This window comes from Rana temporaria, chromosome 10 (genome assembly GCF_905171775.1).
Source record: "Rana temporaria chromosome 10, aRanTem1.1, whole genome shotgun sequence".
In the NCBI taxonomy this organism is placed as follows: Eukaryota; Metazoa; Chordata; class Amphibia; order Anura; family Ranidae; genus Rana; species Rana temporaria.
Window position 1 is genome coordinate 9,829,497 of NC_053498.1, and position 21,490 is coordinate 9,850,986.

The 21,490-nt window shown below is 41.1% G+C and overlaps 1 protein-coding gene across 1 annotated transcript in view; it reads left to right on the forward strand.

Annotated features, from left to right (window-relative positions):
• Positions 1-21,490, forward strand: part of LOC120916156 — a 228,899-nt gene that overhangs the window by 149,344 nt on the left and 58,065 nt on the right. The window contains exons 31-50 of the mRNA XM_040326976.1: positions 10,800-11,081; positions 11,159-11,284; positions 11,908-12,067; positions 12,440-12,577; positions 12,922-13,046; positions 13,255-13,536; positions 13,644-13,769; positions 14,388-14,547; positions 14,920-15,057; positions 15,402-15,526; positions 15,735-16,016; positions 16,123-16,248; positions 16,878-17,037; positions 17,683-17,820; positions 18,166-18,290; positions 18,499-18,780; positions 18,893-19,012; positions 20,277-20,436; positions 20,808-20,945; positions 21,290-21,414. Coding sequence (XP_040182910.1) covers positions 10,800-11,081; positions 11,159-11,284; positions 11,908-12,067; positions 12,440-12,577; positions 12,922-13,046; positions 13,255-13,536; positions 13,644-13,769; positions 14,388-14,547; positions 14,920-15,057; positions 15,402-15,526; positions 15,735-16,016; positions 16,123-16,248; positions 16,878-17,037; positions 17,683-17,820; positions 18,166-18,290; positions 18,499-18,780; positions 18,893-19,012; positions 20,277-20,436; positions 20,808-20,945; positions 21,290-21,414 — 3,318 coding nt within the window. The remainder of the gene's footprint in view (positions 1-10,799; positions 11,082-11,158; positions 11,285-11,907; positions 12,068-12,439; positions 12,578-12,921; positions 13,047-13,254; positions 13,537-13,643; positions 13,770-14,387; positions 14,548-14,919; positions 15,058-15,401; positions 15,527-15,734; positions 16,017-16,122; positions 16,249-16,877; positions 17,038-17,682; positions 17,821-18,165; positions 18,291-18,498; positions 18,781-18,892; positions 19,013-20,276; positions 20,437-20,807; positions 20,946-21,289; positions 21,415-21,490) is intronic.

Genomic DNA, 21,490 nt, shown 5'->3' on the forward strand with positions numbered 1-21,490 from the left:
GAACCACACTCCAACAGGTCGTGGAGGAAATTAAAAAGGGTCACCGCCGGCTGACGCGTTTCGAAGCTCAAAGCCTCTTCATCAGAGCCACATCCTAATCATTCTGTGCAGCACAGATTCCCCCCTACCGCCCTGGCTAGCCACTCTTTCCCTCTGCAGCACCTCCGGCTTCCCTCCTCTCCTGCCGGCTGTTGCTGCGGAGATGTTTTATGCCGTGTACGCACGCTCTGAATTTCCGATGGAAAAAGTCTGATGGAATTTTTTCATCGGATATTCCGATCCCCATGTGTATGCCCCATTGGACTTTTTACTTTGGAAATTCCAACGGACTTAGAAAGAGAACATGTTCTCTTTTTTTCCCGATGAAAAAAAATTTCGATCAGAATTTCCGTTCGTCTGGATGCAATTCCGACGGACTAAAAACCACGCATGCTCAGAATCAAGTCGACGCATGCTCGGAAGCATTGAACTTCAGTTTTCTCGGCTCGTCATAGTGTTGTACGTCACCCGCGTTCTTGACGGTCGGAATTAGGTGTGACCGTGTGTATGCAAGACAGCTTGAGCGGAATTCCTTCGGAAAAACCCGTCGGACCCGAAAAAAACAATCGTGTGTACGAGGCATTAGGATGAGTGAGGGAAGGGGCAGGTAAATATGTATTTATCAGCCCCTTCCCTTTCTGATTGAACATAGTGAGTGATCGGTAGTGTGTGTTTGAGCTTTGGGGTGCACACCCTAATGTAATAGGCTGTGCACACCAATGACAACATAACATAACTCACTGTTGACAACCTGTGCTGTCTGCTGCAAATAAATTTACTGTTTTGTCATCAGATTTTATTTTGTAAACTTAAAGCACAGATATAATCACCTCCCGTCACTCCCTTGCCGGCGCCAACATCTTTTATGTAACTCCTGTGCATGCCTAAAAGGGTTTCTTCATTCCAACACTGAGGTATGCCTTTAACCACTTGACCTCCAGAAGATTTTAACTCTGTCATTAACAGACCATTTTTTTGCTATTCAGCACAGCGCCTTCTTAAAGTGGAGTTCCACACATTTGTTTATGTTTGTCTGTGCTGTATGCTCTAATCTCATAGTGTTCAGAATGGACAATTTTTATTTAATTTGCTGCTTGTAAATACCTTTATTTTGTAGTCCTTCATTACTTCCTCCTCCTTATTTGCCTAGGCTATTTGCAAGGGTTTCTGGGATAGGCATCATGTTTCCTAGTAGTCCTTGCAAACCTGACTGAAACCTATTACATTGCTTGTGCACTGAGCATGTGCGAGATATGCAAAGCTGAAATCCAGGAAGTCATACAGTCTGGCTTCATGATGCCCACGCTTAAGATGGCCACGGTCTATTTCTAGATTATAAACTATCTAAATGCTGTAACAACCTAACAAAACTGACCTTAGTTTACAGACTAACTTTACTAGAATACATTAAGCTTGTGTATTACAGGGGTATTTATATTTAAAAAGTGAAATTGTGGGTGGAACTCCCCTTTAACCACTTAAGCCCCAGTTCATTATGCAGGTAAAGGACCTGGCCCCTTTTTGCGATTCGGCACTGCGTCGCTTTAACTGACAATTGCGCGGTCGTGCGACGTGGCTCCCAAACAAAATTGGCGTCCTTTTTCCCCACAAATAGAGCTTTCTTTTTGTGGTATTTGATCACCTGTGCGGTTTTTATTTTTTGCGCTATAAACAAAAATAGAGCGTACATTTTGAAAAAAAATCAATATTTTTTACTTTTTGCTATAATAAATATCCCCCCAAAAATAAATAAAAAACATTTTTTTTCCTCAGTTTAGGCCGATATGTATTCTTCGACCTATTTTTGGTAAAAAAAAATCGCAATAAGCGTTTATCGGTTGGTTTGCGCAAAATGTATAGCGTTTACAAAATACGGGATCGTTTTATTGCATTTTTATGATTTATTTTTTTTACTACTAATGGCGGCGATCAGCGTTTTTTTTCATGACTGCGACATTATGGCGGACACATCGGACAATTTTGACACATTTTTGAGATCATTGTCATTTTCACATCAAAAAATGAATTTAAAATGCATTGTTTACTGTGAAAATGACAATTGCAGTTTGGGAGTTAACCACTAGGGGGCGCTGATGGGGTTATGTGTGACCTCATCTGTGTTTTCAACTGTAGGGGGGGGTGGCTGTAGGTGTGACATCATTGATTTTGGTTCCCTATATAAGGGAACACAAGATCAATGACAGCGCCACAGTGAAGAACGGGGAAGCTGTGTTTACACACAGCTCTCCCCGTTCTTCAGCTCCGGGGACCGATCGCGGGACTCCAGCGGCGATCGGGTCCGCGGGCCCCGTGGTCACGGAGCTTCGGACCGGGTCGCGGGAGCGCACCGCGGGCGCCCGCCCGCGACCCACGACTGGGCACTTAAAGAGGACGTACCTGTACATGCTTGTGCCCAGCCGTGCCATTCTGCCGACGTATATGTGCAGGAGGCGGTCCTTAAGTGGTTAATAATGCACAGTAAACACAAATGTTTATGGGAAATGTCGAACATCAACAAACCTCCGGCCAAGACCGGGGGTCCACATAGAGCAATTGAGCTTGGTTGCTCAGAAATTAAATCGTGGAAAAATCCACAAACGTTTGAAAAACAGGACTAAATTCAAGGATATACGAACAAAACACAAATGAAAAGGCATACAAATAATAAAAAAACAGAAAGAGAAAGAGAGAGAGAAAGAAGGAACAATAAAGGAAGAAAGGGGGTAGTGAGCAGAAAGGTTGGATGGGAGAAAGACAAGGGAAGGGTAGGGTACCCCCAGGTCTGGATGGAAGAGAGGGTCAATTGGCGAGGCCCAAACTGATCGGATGCAGAGTGGGAAGAGCATAGGACCACCATGGGCCCCAAACATTGAGGAACTTGGCGTGGGACTCATGAAGAATACTGGATATCTTCTCATTAATCATAGGAGTCGTTAAATTGCTCTTCACTGCCGCAAACGAAACAGCCGGCTTCTTCCAGGCCCTTGCTATTGCACGCTTTGCAGCAATAAACAAATAAGTGGCCAACTTTTGTTGATAAGAAAAGAGGCCCGGGATTGGGCAGTGGAGTAAGGCCCATTTGCCATCTCTGCGGGGGGATATATGGAAGAGAGTGGACAGAAGACCAAACACCCTTGACCAGAATCCCACCAAACGGGGGCAGGTCCACCAAATATGAAGTTCATCTCCACGCTGACCACAGCCCCTGAAACATCTATCGCTGCAGGATGGGTTCATTGTGGCAAGACGCTTTCCCCGACTTGTTCATTCCCTGACTTGTTCATTCCCCGACTGAGTTGGGGTAGGCGGTACACTTTGGTGGGGCTGGGTCAGCCACGCCCTGTGACCTTTGACCTCTGGGGAGGTCCCTGTTCCAATTCCTGAGTCCTAGCCATATTCTTCAATGGGAAACCCTAACTCTAACCCTAACCCTACCCTAACCCTAACCCTACCCGAACCCTAAACCCAACCCTAACCCTAACCCTAACCCTAGCTGACCATTGACCTTTGAAGGGACCCAGTACCAACGGAGGAGCACCTTATAGGCTGCCTCTAGGGTAACCATATTAAAGGAACATTTTGCAGTATTAGACCAGGCTTTGCTCCAGTCCGCTAGATCGATATGAGATAAGTCCCGCTCCCAGTGGAGGACATAAGACAGCGAGGATGGAGTCCTGCTTGAGTTAAGAGAAGAGTATATCAAATATATGGTACCCAGAGATCCCGGCGATTCTTGGCACCTAAGCTCAAAGACGGTTTTCTGGAAGGGGAAAACATCATTACGAGAGAGGAGGGACTTTTTTTTTACACTGTTATTGCTTATAACAGTGAGTTTAGAAAGGATGAGAGTGGCTTTACATCCACTTTAAGGGCCAGATTCACAAAGATTTACGTCGGCGTATCAGTAGATACGCCGTCGTAAATCAGAATCTGCGCCGTCGTATCTTTAAGCATATTCTGGAAACCAAATACGCTTAAATTAGGCTAAGATACGAGCGGCGTAAGTCTCCTGCCGTTCGTTCAAAAACGTCAATCACGTCGGGTCACGAGTTATTAGCATAAAACACGCCCACCTCTTCACAATTTGAATTAGGCGCGCTTACGCCGGCACATTTACGATACGCCGCCGTAACTTAGGAGGCAAGTGCTTTGTGAATACAGCACTTGCCTCTCTAACTTGCGGCGGCGTAGCATAAATACGATACGCTACGCCTGCACAACGTAAAGCCGCCCTACGTGAATCCGGGCCTAAATGTCTATAAGGATTTTTGGCTTGCCCTCCACCTGCTGGCAGAAAGTAGGAACATATTCATATTCAATACTTTATATTTATTTGAACACCAAATTTGTATTACCAATTATTTTTAAATCCAGCCAAATAAATAAAGAAAGAAAATACATAAACCCCCCCTTATAGCTTTCCGCTATAGTTGGATAGGTCTTATAATTTGCAGTAGCAGATACTGTATAAGACAAAGGCAGCCTGAGCTTTTTGGAAAACCGAACCACCAAAAAAAAAATATCAAATTCTATATGTGATTATATCATGTGACACTGTAAGGAAAATATTAACCCAAGTTTTTTCCTATCACAGGTGAACAACAATGGTCTTTTGTCATTTGATGTAGAGCTTGGGAATAGCAGCGTGCTGCATTTGCCCATTGCCACGGTGGGGCCATTCTTAGCTCCGTTTTGGGCTGATATGAATAACGAAATATCGGGGGAGGTATATTACCGTCTCAGCAATGATTCGGGGCTTCTTAATTTGACAAGAAATGACATTTCCAGCTATTTCCCAGATTTTACCTTTTCGCCAAAATGGGTTCTTGTGGCAACATGGGACAAGGTTGCATATAACGATTCCCGAACAAACAAGGTGTGTATTATATTGGTATTGGGAAAGTGAACTACTGTGGCAACTTAAAGCGGGGGTTCACCCTAAAAAAAAAATCTAACATTACATCCAGCATACTAACAACATGTAAAGTATGCTGGTATTTTTTTTTTTCTCCGTACATACTGTTTAATTGTTATTTTCGCCTAGGCTTCTGGGTTCAGATTCCCGCGGGACTGGGCGTTCCTATTGAGAGGTTAGATGATTGACGTCTGGTGAAAAACTTCCCATGGCGCATAAGGAGCGTCACCAGTTTTCCGTAAATAGCCGACCTACGAGTCGGCTCTATATGGCACCTGCGCAGTCAGCTCTACACGGCGGGCGCAGGCGCCGTATAGCGCCGACTCGCATGTCGGCTATTTACGGAAAACTGGTGACGCGCTTTATGCGCCATGGGAAGATTTTCACCAGACGTCAATCAGCTAAGCTTTCAATAGGAACGCCCAGTCCCGCGGGAATCGGAACCCGGAAGCCTGGGCAAAAATAACAATATAACGGTATGTACGGAGAAAAAAAAAATACCAGCATACTTTACATGTCCTTAGTATGCTGGATGTAATGTTAGAATTTTTTTTTTAGGGTGAACCTCCACTTTAAAGGGGTTGTAAAGGTAAAAAAAATGTTTTCCTAAATAGCTTCCTTTACCTTAGTGCAGTCCTCCTTCACTTACCTCATCCTTCCATTTTGCTTTTAAATGTCCTTATTTCTTCTGAGAAATCCTCACTTCCTGTTCTTCTGTCTGTAACTCCACACAGTAATGCGAGGCTTTCTCCCTGGTGTGGAGAAAAAGCCTCTTGAGGGGGGAGGGGGCGAGCAGGAGTGTCAGGACGCCCACTAACACACATCTACTTTCTCTATCTGCAAAGTAGAGAGTGTCCTGACTTGCCTGCTCGCCCCCTCCCCCCTCAAGAGGCTTTCTCCACACCAGGGAGAAAGCCTCGCATTACGGTGTGTAGTTACAGACAGAAGAACAGGAAGTGAGGATTTCTCAGAAGAAATAAGGACATTTAAAAGCAAAATGGAAGGACGAGGTAAGTGAAGGAGGACTGCACTAAGGTAAAGGAAGCTGTTTAGAGAAAAAAAAATCCTTTACAACCCCTTTAATTCAGAATCTACAATCTATTAACTATCTGCTAACTAACAACTACTTATCCACCTTTCTGTCCTCAACTACCCACTCTGTACCCACTAAATATTACTTCTTCTAATTTAATACATACAAACTAATGCTGCTCCTCCTCTTCCATCACTACCAGCGAATCTACTATGAATGAAACTAATCCTCAACTTACTCACTGTTCACTAACTACTACTAATCTATCATCTATTGACTACCTGCTAACTAGCTGCTACTACTCCTCCTCCAGCTACCTACTCAGTACCTATTTATTACTATTTCTCCTTCTCTACAGCCTACCCACTAACAACTGATACTCCTTCTCTAATAACTAACCGCTAGCTAACAAATCAGTAAAGACGTCCACCATTTTTTTTTTCTCCATTTTTAGACAAACACATTTCAAACTGTTCTGAGCACAGATATGAACTCAACATTCGTCATGTTTAATTATGGTGATATTCAGTGGCCAACAGGCAAAGAAAATGAAGGTCCTTCTGCTCTGGTAGGCATTTTTCACATCATTCATTTACTTACTTTTATATTATTGGCTGTATTAGCTGCAACCCCCTTACCCCATGAGTACTCCCATTGATAATTCTATACTACTCTACTATACTACTCTATTCTATAATACTCTGCACAGAGCTTGGGCCTTAAAGTGGAGTTCCACCCATAAATATAACATTACATCAGTAGTTTTAAAAAAATGTCATTAGTCCTTTACGAAATTTTTTTTTTTTTTTAGATGCCTTCAAAGTGTTGTTGCTAGGCAGAATAGTTAATCTTCCCACTTCCTGCACCTAGGTGCTTAATGCTTCCTAACCTACACCGCACAGACTCCTGGGAATGTAGTGGGTGTAACTTTCCAGGAGTCTGTGCACTCCCCAGTCTCAAAGAATCATGTGACTTGGACAGCACAGGTGCTGAAACCTGATCTGACACTGCTTGTGCAGCACTGAGCATGTGCGAGATCTGAAAGGCTGAAATCCAGGAAGTCATACAGTCTGGCTTCATGATGCCCACACTTAAGATGGCCCCAGTCAATTTCTATTTTATAAAGTGTCTAAATGCTGTAACAACCTAACAAAACGGACCTTAGTGTACAGACTAACTTTACTAGAATACATTAAGCTTGTGTATTACAGGGGTATTTATATTTAAAAAGTGAAATTGTGGCCGGAACTCTGCTTTAAAGGCCCTGCACTAGTTTGATGATGTCCATGGCCTTCAATGAAACTCTATAAAGTAACTTGTATAAAGCATTATAACTAGATTAAAGGGTTGAGAACAATCATGGTTATGGATACTTAAAGTGGTTGTAAACTCTTACAGACCACTTTTACCTACATGTAAACCTAGATTAAGTCTTACCTGTAGGTGCAAGAAATATCTCCTAAACCTACACGGTTTAGGAGATATTTTCTAAAAAAAAGACAGGCACCAATGTCTACGACGCATGCGCACTGAGCTTTCCATTCCTAACGGCAATCGTGCCGTGACTGGCGGCTCCCGCACTCAGCGGTCCTCGCAGCGTTCCCCTCCTCCGTCGCCACGATCTCTCCCGGAGTGACAGTCACAGCGCCGGAGCCACGATACCCGGAAGTCACTCTCCCAATCCGGCCCTCCTAAAGTCTGAAGGGCAATAAAGTGGCCCTTTGTTTGAAAAGTTTGGAGACCCCTGATGTAACTATGTACCGTATTTATCGGGGTATTGCGCGCTCCGGCGTATAGCGCGCACCCCTAATGTGGACCCGCAATTCCTGTAAAAAAAAACATTTTAGTACTTACAGTTTTGGTGTCTTGCGCGGCGTCCATCGGCGGCCTCGCCAGGTCCGGCGTCCTTTGGCGACTTCAGTGGTGTCCTCCCGGCTTCTCCTGTGCTGTCGCCCCGACGAATCGCCGCTTCCCGCGCTCAATTTGAATGCCTGCGCCGACATATACCGAGTGCAGTACACTCGGCTACATTTGGACAGGCTCGGCTTCGCTCATGCTCACGCTCTGTGACGTTTATGCTTGAGCACGAGCGAAGCCAAGCATGGCCGAATGTAGATGAGTGTACTGCATTCGGTATATGTCGGCACAGGCATTCAAACTGAGCGCGGGAAGCGGGTATCGGCGTATATCGCGCACCCACAATTTTCCCCTTATTTTAAGGGGAAAAAAGTTTGCGGTATACGCCGATAAATACGGTAACTATGTAACTCCATTTTAGCACCCATGGTTTCAGAATAGGATGTCCATCAAGATCATATAAGCCATACAATATATAAATGTATAGAAACAAATTAACAGAACATAATTTTTCTCTAGGCCGGAGGTAGTGGTGGATTTACTGAACTGAAGTTTGAAATCCCAGGATCTTTAACTGCTGACATAATCAACATAACTCACACAAGTAATGTCAACTTTCCAGGACGTTGGGTGTTCAGAGTTGACCAGGTAGATGTTGGGTCACCTACAATGAACATAGGTAAGAAACATCTTTGTTAAAGGGTCACTAAAGGAATTTTTTTTTTTAGCTAAATAGCTTCCTTTACTTTACTGCAGTCCTGGTTTCATGTCCTCATTGTTCGTTTTTGCTTTGATGTTGCTGTAATTCTTCTCTGTTCTGGACACTTCCTGGTTGTCTGTTTCCTGATGACCACAGTACTGGGAGATTCTAGTTTCATTTTCCAAACCATCACTGCTCTATGGCTCTGTACATGCACACAGGCAGGATAACATGCAAAAACTATATTTTCTATTTGTGTTCTTTATCACGTTAACATTGAGCTGTGGTTACATAACTTCTGGCGGTGCCCTAAACTAACAAACTTATGGTCGTCCTCATTCTGACTCATATCCCAAATCGCTAAACACCACATATTACCCTCTCCTAGCCTCGCACTCCTTTCTCTTGAAATTGATTCACTTCCGTATCACACCAGACACATAACGACACATATTTTGATAGCAGCTAAACTTAATATCACCAGAAGATGGAAACACCCAGAACTTCCCACCCTACGAGAAGTATTGGATCTAACCAAATTACACTTTGACTATGAAGGAATCACAGCATCCCACTCAAACAAACTAAATCAATTCACTCAGAAGTGGCAACCGTGGATAGCCTGGAAAATGCTCAATTAATGAAATGTGTCCACAGTGTACTCCTATAATCTCCTTATTACTCCTGTTATAGTCCTGTTTCCCCCTCCCTTCCCATTCTTCTATGTATCCTGCCACATGATCACCCAATTGGGGTGGAGGAGGGTGGTCCCCTTCGCAAGTCACAGTGTGTTCTCCTTTTGGGGTGCTTGCGGAGGGAGACGACACCCTTCACCCTTCTCACGATCAGTAATTGAATGTGATCACAGTGAACATACAATTTAAATTTGCCCTTGACATCTGTATTCGGTTGTTGTATACCTCTACTGTACTCTATGACATGAAAGACGCTGTTTTATTTTTCAGTTATTATTGTTAAAACCTAATAAAAATTCATTGAAAGAAAAAGTGCCCACTACAGTTTTCAGACCAGCAGATGACCTTGATTAAGAACACCTAAGTTGGCTGATCAGAACTCCCTCCAGCACTGCCACTCATACCAACCCCTATCAGCACTTCCACTTATCCTAACTCCCCACCAGCACTGCCACTCATCCCATCCCCACCAAGGAGTAAGAGATGGAATACAATTAGAGAATACGTGAAAGGGAAAGGAAAAGAGGGGGAGTAACAAAGTTTCCGCGGACCAGTTTCCGCGGACATGTTCGGTCGTGTGTAGGGCCGACTGGACAATTTTCTGGCCGATCAGACAGGTTTCCAGCGGACTAATGTTTCTTAGCATGCTAAGAAACATGTCCGCTGGAACCATGTCCGCCGGACATGTCCGATGGTCAGTATGACTCATCGGACATGTCCGCTGGCCCGAGAACCCGCGCATTGCGTCAAAGTGATTTGACGCATGCGTGGAAGCATTGAACTTCCGGGTTCGCGCACGTCGCCGCCACATCGTCGCCGTCACGTCGCCTTCACGTCGCTTCCACGTCACCACGTATTCTGTCCGCGGGGAATTTGGTCTGATGGTGTGTACAACCATCAGACCAAAATCTCCGAGCGGACATGTCCGATGGAAACGGTCCGCGGACCGCTTTCATCGGACAGGTCCGCTCGTCTGTACGCGGCCTTAGATATTTTCTTGGATGGGGAAGAAAGTTATGATTGTTCTTTTGGTCAGCTACCTATATGGATCTGCAATTGACATTATCAATCCAAAGATAGATGATGGAGGATCTCCAAAAGCTGCTCCAACAGATTAAGTACAACAGTCTCCATTTATGCGGGAGGCTAGAGTATCATGGTTGCACATTTAAGCTTCTAGGTTGATGGTGAGTGTAGATATATTCTTGGATGGGGAAGTAAGTTCTGATTGTTCTTTTGGTCAGATCTGCTCTACCCATATGGATCTGCAATTGACATTATCAATCCAAAGATAGATGATGGAGGATCTCCACAAATATTTCCATCCAGGAACATCCCACTATTTGGAAGAAATTACTCTTATCTCTATGTAAGTATACCATTTATTCAAAATCTCTTTCTTTAACAACCATCAATTCAAAATTAGGCTTCAACCAATGAAATATTGTTCTCCGGTCATACACCCATTTCCTACTTTAGATACATAGGTACAATTCTTCACAAATTCTACATCGGTATATCTTGTCAAAACTGTTTTCTTCTCAATTTTCTCCTTCACAGGTGAATAATAATGGTCTGTTATCATTTGCATCATCAATCAGTCAGTTTGTACCACAAGCTCTTCCTGTTGCTTTTGGAAACCCGTTCCTGGCTATCTTCTGGGCTGATATAGATAATAGAGTAGCGGGTGATATATATTATCGTGAGAGCACCGATCCCTCTCTTCTGTCCCGGGCCACCTCCGATATCAGAACTTACTTCCATGCCGTAAATTTCACAGCTCGGTGGGTGTTTGTAGCCACATGGCACCGAGTTGCGTATTTTGGTTCTTCAACAAACAAGGTGAGGATATTAGCGTGATGGGTTTTTTAAGCTGCAACAATGGCTGTTTTTTTAACTATAAATTTCTGTACTTTCAGGTGAACACATTTCAGGCTGTCCTGAGCACCGATGGCAATCAGACCTTCCTTCTGTACAATTATGAAAATATTCAGTGGCCAACTATGAGTTGGAATAATTTCTCCCAGGATGGACCATTGACATTGGTGAGCAAATCACTTTATTCCTGAGCTACAAGTATTTCTAGTCACTGGGGGCTTTCAAGAAAGTATCATTTCATGAGTTAAGCACTGCTAAAGAAACGCATTTAGAAATTGTGACGACATTACAGTATCAGCAGAGAAACTGTTAACCAAGTTTTCAATAAAACGGTGATCAATTGCTTTGTTGACAAACTGCTAAAACGAACTTTATTAGTACAAACATGCAAAAATTAGACAGCTATCAAGATTAGAAAGTTTCAACACGTTTCAAGCACAAAGTGATTAGACCTTATGACTAAGCACTGTATGTGTAAAAGCTTCAGTCTAGCAGGGAAACAAGGAAGTACTATTTCTTTATTTTTTTTGCACATTGTCAAATTAGTTAAGCCTTGGGGCGGCGGGAGACCATTGCACAGAGCAGGTAATTATAAAATGCTTATAATGTAAAAAAAAAAAAAAAAGAATGCTTAGAATAACTTTAGGAAGCTTCAATCACCAAGCTTTTCTGGTTAAAACATGGAATTTGTGTCTTTCTTGAGTGTCAGTAAATACATTTTTTACAGCTTACAGCCTACAGTGTAATGTGTGCATAGACAAACCTTTATACATGTTCTTGAACTGCATAGGCTGGACTGAACAGCGGCTATGAGACCGGATACTACACACTCCCAGGATCCCTCACACTCTCAGTCGCCAATTTATCATCTACAAGCAACGTCAATGTAACCGGACGTTGGGCATTTAAAGTGGACAAACTACATCCAGAAGATGTCAATGGAAACATAGGTGAAGTTACACTGTGTTTATCCCCATGTTAATAAATCACTGTAAATATTATTATCTGACCAAATCTGTAGTAACGAATTTCAAGGGAAAGTATTGTATGTTTTTGTGCTCGTATATTTACTGTATATAGAACACTAATATAATTAATATCAATAAGCTGATTTACTTTACAAAAGAATGTACTGTACATTTTCTTCAAGAGTGCAAATGAGATACATAGCCATTGTAAGGCTAAGTCTATCAGCAAAATATTCTCAGAGAACAGGTTGTGTGTTCTTCTTGTTCCTTACCTATTTCACAAAACCAGAATGGGGTAGGTGGGTTAGAAGTCCGCTGTGCGTAAAATAAATTAGGTATGTTTTTTCTTCCTAGATAATTCTACAGAAAATGAAAATTCTACGAGCACTCCATTGACAACTACGTCTGGACCCAATACCACACCCTCCACAACTATTACCTCTCCATTCACACGCAACACAACTTATACTTCTCCTTTTATACAGTCTTCAGGTAACAAAGATTTACAAGCAACGATTGAAAGTAGTATAATCTAGGTGTGAGGAACCCTGAGATCTTCTTACTAAAACATGATCCATGATGAATTCTGCTCTTTAGTTGCTCTTCAAAGTTGTTTATAATAAGTATGAGGGTCCCTGAGATCTTCTTACTGATACACATCTTGCAATGGATCCTACACTTCAGCTGTTCCAACAGATTAAAGTACAACTTTCTCCATGTATGCAAGAGGCTGAAGCTAGAGGATCATGTTTATACATTTAAGCTTCTAGGTTGATGGTTATAATGTAGATATATTCTTGGATGGGGAAATAAGTTCTGATTGTTCTTTTGGTCAGATCTGCTCTACCCATATGGATCTGCAATTGACATTATCAATCCAAAGATAGATGATGGAGGATCTCCACCAATATTTCCATCCAGGAACATCCCACTATTTGGAAGAAATTACTCTTATCTCTATGTAAGTATACCATTTATTCAAAATCTCTTTCTTTAACATATTAAATCCTGAAACAACCATCAATTCAAAATTAGGCTTCAACCAATGAAATATTGCTCTCCAATCATACACCCATTTCCAAATTTAGATAAATAGGTACAATTCTTCACAAATTCTACATCGGTACATCTTGTCAAAACTGTTTTCTTCTCAATTTTCTCCTTCACAGGTGAATAATAATGGTCTGTTATCATTTGCATCATCAATCAGTCAATTTACACCACAAGCTCTTCCTGTTGCTTTTGGAAACCCGTTCTTGGCTATCTTCTGGGCTGATGTAAATAATGCATTAGCGGGTGATATATATTATCGTGAGAGCACCGATCCCTCTCTTCTGTCCCGAGCCACCTCCGATATCAGAACTTACTTCCATGCCGTGAATTTCACAGCTCAGTGGGTGTTTGTAGCCACATGGCACCGCGTTGCTTATTATGGTTCTTCAACAAACAAGGTGAGGATATTAGCGTGATGGTTTTTTTAAGCTGCAACAATGGCTGTTTTTTTCTGACCTTAAAATTAGAAGTTCTCATCTTTAACTATAACTTTCTGTACTTTCAGGTGAACACATTTCAGGCTGTGCTGAGCACCGATGGCAATCAGACCTTCCTTCTGTACAATTATGAAAATATTCAGTGGCCAACTATGAGTTGGAATAATTTATCCCAGGATGGACCATTGACATTGGTGAGCAAATCACTTTATTCCTGAACTACAAGTATTTCTAGTCACTGGGGGCTTTCAAGAAAGTATCATTTCATGAGTTAAGCACTGCAAAAGAAACACATTTAGAAATTGTGATGACATTACAGTATCAGCGGAGAAACTCTTAACCAAGTTTGCAATAAAACGGTGATCACTTGCTTTGTTGACAAACTGCTAAAACAAACTTTATTAGTACAAACAGATGCAAAAATCAGACAGCTATCAAGATTAGAAAGTTTTGACCCGTTTCAAGCACAAAGTGATTAGACCTTATGACTAAGCACTGTATGTGTAAAAGCTTCAGTCTAGCAGGGAAGCAACAAGGAAGAACTTTTTCTTTATTTTTTTTGCACATTGTCAAATTAGTTAGGCCTTGGGGCGGCGGGAGACCATTGCACAGAGCAGGTAATTATAACATGCTTATAATGTAAAAAAAAAAAAATTATGCTTAGAATAACTTTGGGAACCTTCAATCACCAAGCTTTTCTGGTTAAAACATGGAATTTGTGTCCTTCTTGAGTGTCAGTAAATACATTTTTTACAGCCTACAGTGTAATGTGTGCATAGAAAAACCTTTATACATGTTCTTGAACTGCATAGGCTGGACTGAACAGCGGCTATGAGACCGGATACTACACACTCCCAGGATCCCTCACAATCTCAGTCGCCAATTTATCATCTACAAGCAACGTCAATGTAACCGGACGTTGGGCATTTAAAGTGGACAAACTACATCCAGAAGATGTCAATGGAAATATAGGTGAAGTTCCACTGTGTTTATCCCCATGTTAATAAATCACTGTAAATATTATTATCTGACCAAATCTGTAGTAACGAATTTCAAGGGAAAGTATTGTATGTTTTTGTGCTCGTATATTTACTGTATATAGAACACTAATATAATTAATATCAATAAGCTGATTTACTTTACAAAAGAATGTACTGTACATTTTCTTCAAGAGTGCAAATGAGATACATAGCCATTGTAAGGCTAAGTCTATCAGCAAAATATTCTCAGAGAACAGGTTGTGTGTTCTTCTTGTTCCTTACCTATTTCACAAAACCAGAATGGGGTAGGTGGGTTAGAAGTCCGCTGTGCGTGAAATAAATTAGGTATGTTTTTTCTTCCTAGATAATTCTACAGAAAATGAAAATTCTACGAGCACTCCATTGACAACTATGTCTGGACCCAATACCACACCCTCCACAACTATCACCTCTCCATTCACACGCAACACAACTTATACTTCTCCTTTTATACAGTCTTCAGGTAACAAAGATTTACAAGCAACGATTGAAAGTAGTATAATCTAGGTGTGAGGAACCCTGAGATCTTCTTACTAAAACATGATTTATGATGAATTCTGCTCTTTAGTTGCTCTTCAAAGTTGTTTATAATAAGTATGAGGGTCCCTGAGATCTTCTTACTGATACACATCTTGCAATGGATCCTACACTTCAGCTGTTCCAACAGATTACAGTACAACTTTCTCCATGTATGCAAGAGGCTGAAGCTAGAGGATCATGTTTACACATTTAAGCTTCTAGGTTGATGGTTATAATGTAGATATATTCTTGGATGGGGAAATAAGTTCTGATTGTTCTTTTGGTCAGATCTGCTCTACCCATATGGATCTGCAATTAACATTATCAATCCAAAGATAGATGATGGAGGATCTCCACCAATATTTCTATCCAGGAACATCCCACTATTTGGAAGAAATTACTCTTATCTCTATGTAAGTATACCATTTATTCAAAATCTCTTTCTTTAACATATTAAATCCTGAAACAACCATCAATTCAAAATTAGGCTTCAACCAATGAAATATTGCTCTCCAATCATACACCCATTTCCAAATTTAGATAAATAGGTACAATTCTTCACAAATTCTACATCGGTACATCTTGTCAAAACTGTTTTCTTCTCAATTTTCTCCTTCACAGGTGAATAATAATGGTCTGTTATCATTTGCATCACCAATCAGTCAATTTACACCACAACCTCTTCCTGTTGCTTTTGGAAACCCGTTCTTGGCTATCTTCTGGGCTGATGTAAATAATGCATTAGCGGGTGATATATATTATCGTGAGAGCACCGATCCCTCTCTTCTGTCTCGGGCCACCTCCGATATCAGAACTTACTTCCATGCCGTGAATTTCACAGCTCGGTGGGTGTTTGTAGCCACATGGCACAGAGTTGCGTACTTTGGTTCTTCAACAAACAAGGTGAGGATATTACCGTGATGGTTTTTTAAGCTGCAACAATGGCTGTTTTTTTCTGACCTTAAAATTAGAAGTTTTCATCTTCAACTATAACTTTCTGTACTTTCAGGTGAACACATTTCAGGCTGTGCTGAGCACCGATGGCAATCAGACCTTCCTTCTGTACAATTATGAAAATATTCAGTGGCCAACTATGAGTTGGAATAATTTTTCCCAGGATGGACCATTGACATTGGTGAGCAAATCACTTTATTCCTGAACTACAAGTATTTCTAGTCACTGGGGGCTTTCAAGAAAGTATAAATTCATGAGTTAAGCACTGCAAAAGAAACACATTTAGAAATTGTGATGACATTACAGTATCAGCAGAGAAACTGTTAACCAAGTTTGCAATAAAACGGTGATCAATTGCTTTGTTGACAAACTGCTAAAACAAACTTTATTAGTACAAACAGATGCATAAATTAGACAGCTATCAAGATTAGAAAGTTTCGACACGTTTCAAGCACAAAGTGATTAGACCTTATGACTAAGCACTGTATGTGTAAAAGCTTCAGTCTAGCAGGGAAGCAACAAGGAAGTACTATTTCTTTATTTTTTTTGCACATTGTCAAATTAGTTAGGCCTTGGGGCGGCAGGAGACCATTGCACAGAGCAGGTAATTATAACATGCTTATTATGTAAAACAAAAAAAAGAATGCTTAGAATAACTTTAGGAACCATCAATCACCAAAGTTGCTTTTCTGGTTAAAACATGGAAATTGTGTCCTTCTTGAGTGTCAGTAAATAACATTTTTACAGCTTACAGCCTACAGTGTAATGTGTGCATAGACAACCCTTTATACATGTTCTTGAACTGCATAGGCTGGACTGAACAGCGGCTATGAGACCGGATACTACACACTCCCAGGATCCCTCACACTCTCAGTCGCCAATTTATCATCTACAAGCAATGTCAATGTGACCGGACGTTGGGCATTTAAATTGGACAAACTACATCCAGAGGATGTCAATGGAAATATAGGTGAAGTTCCACTGTGTTTATCCCCATGTTAATAAATCACTGTAAATATATTATATGACCAAATCTGAGGAAACTAGTTTCAAGGGAAAGTATTGTATGTTTTTGTGCTTGTATATTTACTGTATATAGGACACTAATCGAATTATTATCAATAAGCTGATTTACTTTACAAAAGAATGTATTGTATATTTTCTTCAAGAGTTCAAATAAGATACATAGCCATTGTAAGACTAAGGCCCCGTACACACGACCAGTTTCCTCGGCAGAATTCAGCTTCCGACCGAGTTTCTGGCTAAATTCTGCCGAGGAAACTGGTCGTGTGTACACTTTCGGCCGAGGAAGCCGACGAGGAGCTTGACGAGGAAATAGAGAACATGTTCTCTATTTCCTCGTTGTTCTATGGGAGCTCTCATCCCGCCGAGCTCCTCGGCGGCTTCAGGGCTGAACTGGCCGAGGAACTCGATGTGTTTGGCACGTCGAGTTCCTCGGCCGTGTGTACGAGGCCTCAGTCTATCAGCAAAATATTCTCAGAGAACATGTTGTGTGTTCTTCTTGTTCCTTACCTATTTCACAAAACCAGAATGGGGTAGGTGGGTTAGAAGGCCGCTGTGCATAAAATAAATTAGGTATGTTTTTTCTTCCTAGATAATTCTACAGCAAATCAAAATTCTACGAGCACTCCATTGACAACCACGTCTGGACCCAACACCACACGCTCCACAACTATCACCTCTCCATTCACACGCAACACAACTTATACTTCTCCATTTATACAGTCTTCAGGTAACAAAGATTCATGAGCTTCCATTCAAAGTATCATAAACTAGGTGTGAGGAACCCTGAGATCTTCTTACTAAAACATGATCTATGATGAATTCTGCTCTTTAGTTGCTCTTCAGTGTTGTTTATAATAAGTATGAGGGTCCCTGAGATCTTCTTACTGATACACAATTTTCAATGAATCCTACACTTCAGCTGTTCCAACAGTTTAAGTACAACTTTCTCCATGATATGCGAGAGGCTAAAGATAGAGGATCATGTTTACACATTTTAAGCTCCTAGGTTGATGGTTAGAGTGTAGATATATTCTTGGATGGGGAAGTAAGTTATGATTGTTCTTTTGGTCAGATCTGCTCTACCCATATGGATCTGCAATTGACATTATCAATCCAAAGATAGATGATGGAGGATCTCCAAAAATATTTCCATCCAGGAACATCCCACTATTTGGAAGAACTTACTCTTATCTCTATGTAAGTATACCATTTATTCAAAATCTTTTTCTTTAACGTATTACATCCTGAAACAACCATCAATTTAAAATTAGGCTTCACCCAATGAAATTTTGTTCTCCGGTCATACACCCATTTCCTACTTTAGATAAATAGGTAGAATTTCTCAAAAATTCTGCATTGGCATATCTGGCTAAAACAGTTTTTTTCTCAATTTTCCCCTTTACAGGTGAATAATAATGGTCTGTTATCATTTGCATCATCAATCAGTCAATTTACACCACAAGCTCTTCCGGTTGCTTTTGGAAACCTGTTCCTGGCTATCTTCTGGGCTGATGTAAATAATGCATTAGCGGGTGATATATATTATCGTGAGAGCGCTGATCCCTCTCTTCTGTCTCGGGCCACCTCCGATGTCAGAACTTACTTCCATTCCGTGAATTTCACAGCTCGGTGGGTGTTTGTAGCCACATGGCACAGAGTTGCGTATTATGGTTCTTCAACAAACAAGGTGAGGATATTACCATGATGGGTTTTTTAAAGCTGCAATAATGGTAGTTTTCTGAACCTAAAAACCGTTTCAGAGGTTTAGTCTCTAACTATCATTTTCTGGACTTTTTCAGGTGAACACATTTCAGGCTGTCCTGACCACCGATGGCAATCAAACCTTCCTTCTGTACAATTATAAAGATATTCAGTGGCCTAATATTAATGGTTTCTCCCGGGATGGACCTTTAGCATTGGTGAGCAGATAACTTTATTCCTGAACTACAAGATTTTCAATTCACTGGGGGATTTCATTAAAGGATAATTTTGTGAGTTAAGCACTGCAAAGGAAGCACATGTATAAACTGTGATCACATGACTGTTTATCGGCAGAGAAACTGTTTACCATGCTAGCAATGAGATGCTGATCAACTGTTTTGTTTAAAAACGTATAAATCCATCTGTATTAGTACAAACAGATGTAAAAATTACACAGGTATCAAGATTAGAATGTCTTGACACGTGTCAAGTTAAGTGATTAGAATTTATAACTAAATGCTTTGCAAGTGTGAAACTCGTCAAGGCTGCTTATCTTGATACACGTCTACATTACATCTGATTGCACTAATATGCTTTAGTCTAGCATTGAGAACAAGGAAGTGTTTTTTCTTTGTTTGTTTTTTGCATGTAGTCAAAAGAGTTAAGCCTTGAGGCCCGCAGGTGACTCTTGGTCAGTTACAGAATGGAATAGCCTGTTTCCTATTGTGCATGTACGAGTCACGCTGCGCTTTGTAAATGGCCCCGTTATGGGACCTTTGATGTGTCCCAAAAGACTGCAGGGCATTGAGGTGGTCCGAACTTCCGGCTCACATCGCCACAGCAATGTGAGCCAGAAGTGGGAGCAAGTACCTCTTAAAACAGGTTACTGCTCCCTCTCCCCCCAATAAAAGGCTAAATATGGCAGTGTAGGTGGGAGGGTGCAAAGAAGTGGAGCTTCACATCTTGGCTGGAGCTCTACTTTAAGGGCCACTTTAGAACATAGTCAAAATAGTTAAGCTTTGAGGCCCACGGGTGACGCTGGTTGGTTAACGAATGGAACAGCCTGTTTACTACCATGCATGCATGAGTCACGCTGCGCTTTGTGAATGGTCCTGTTATGGGACCTTTGATGTGTCCCAGAAGACTGCGGGGAAAGGAGGGGTCCGAACTTCCGGCTCACATCACCACAGTAATGTGAGCCGAACGTGGGAGTGAGTACCTCTCAAAACCAGGTACTCGCTCCCCTACCCCCAAAAAAAGTTCCAAATGTGGCAGTGGAGGGGGGGAGGGGGTCAAACAATTGGAGCTTTACATTTTGTCTGGAACTTCACTTTAAGGAACATTTATCACCAAAGTTGCTTTTCTGGGTAAAACATTGACTTTTTGTCCTACTTGAGTATCAGTAAATAAAGTTTTTACAGCTTACAGTATACAGTGTATTGTGCATAGACAACCCTTTATACATGTTCTTGAACTGCATAGGCTGGCCTGAACAGCGGCTTTGAGACCGGATACTACACACTTCCAGGATCCCTCACACTCTCAGTCGCCAATTTATCATCTACAAGCAACGTCAATGTAACCGGACGTTGGGCATTTAAAGTGGACAAAATACATCCAGAAGATGTTAACGGAAATATAGGTAAAGTTCCACTGTGTGTATCCCCATGTTAATAAATGACTGTAATTATATTATATGACCAAATCTGAAGTAACTAATTTCAAGTGAAAGTATTGTATGTTTTTGTGCTTGTATATTTACTGTATAAATGACACTAATAGAATTAATATCAATAAGCTGATTTACTTTACAAAAGAATGTACTGTACATTTTCTTCAAGAGTTCAAATAAGATACATAGCCATTGTAAGGCTGAGTCAATTAGCAAAATATTCTCAGAGAACATGTTGTGTGTTCTTCTTGTTCCTTACCTATTTCACAAAACCAGAATGGGGTAGGTGGGTTAGAAGGCCGCTGTGCATAAAATAAATTAGGTATGTTTTTTATTCCTAGATAATTCTACAGCAAATGAAAATTCTACGAGCACTCCATTGACAACTACGTCTGGACCCAACACCACACGCTCCACAACTATTACCTCTCCATTCACACGCAACACAACTTATACTTCTCCTTTTATACAGTCTTCAGGTAACAAAGATTTACAAGCAACTATTCAAAGTAGTATAATTTAGGCGTGAGGAACCCTGAGATCTTCTTACTAAAACATGATCTATGATGGATTCTGCTCTTTAGTTGCTCTTCGATGTTATTTATAATAAGTATGAGGGTCCCTGAGATCTTCTTACTGATACACAATTTTCAATGAATCCTACACTTCAGCTGTTCCAACAGTTTAAGTACAACTTTCTCCATGATATGCAGGAGGCTAAAGCTAGAGGATCATGTTTACAAATTTAAGCTTCTAGGTTGATGGTTAGAGTGTAGATATATTCTTGGATGGGGAAGTAAGTTCTGATTGTTCTTTTGGTCAGATCTGCTCTACCCATATGGATCTGCAATTGACATTATCAATCCAAAGACAGATGATGGAGGATCTGCAAAAATATTTCCATCCAGGAACATCCCACTATTTGGGAGAAATTACTCTTATCTCTATGTAAGTATACCATTTATTCAAAATGTCTTTATTTAAAATATTAAATCCTGAAACAACCATCAATTCAAAATTAGGC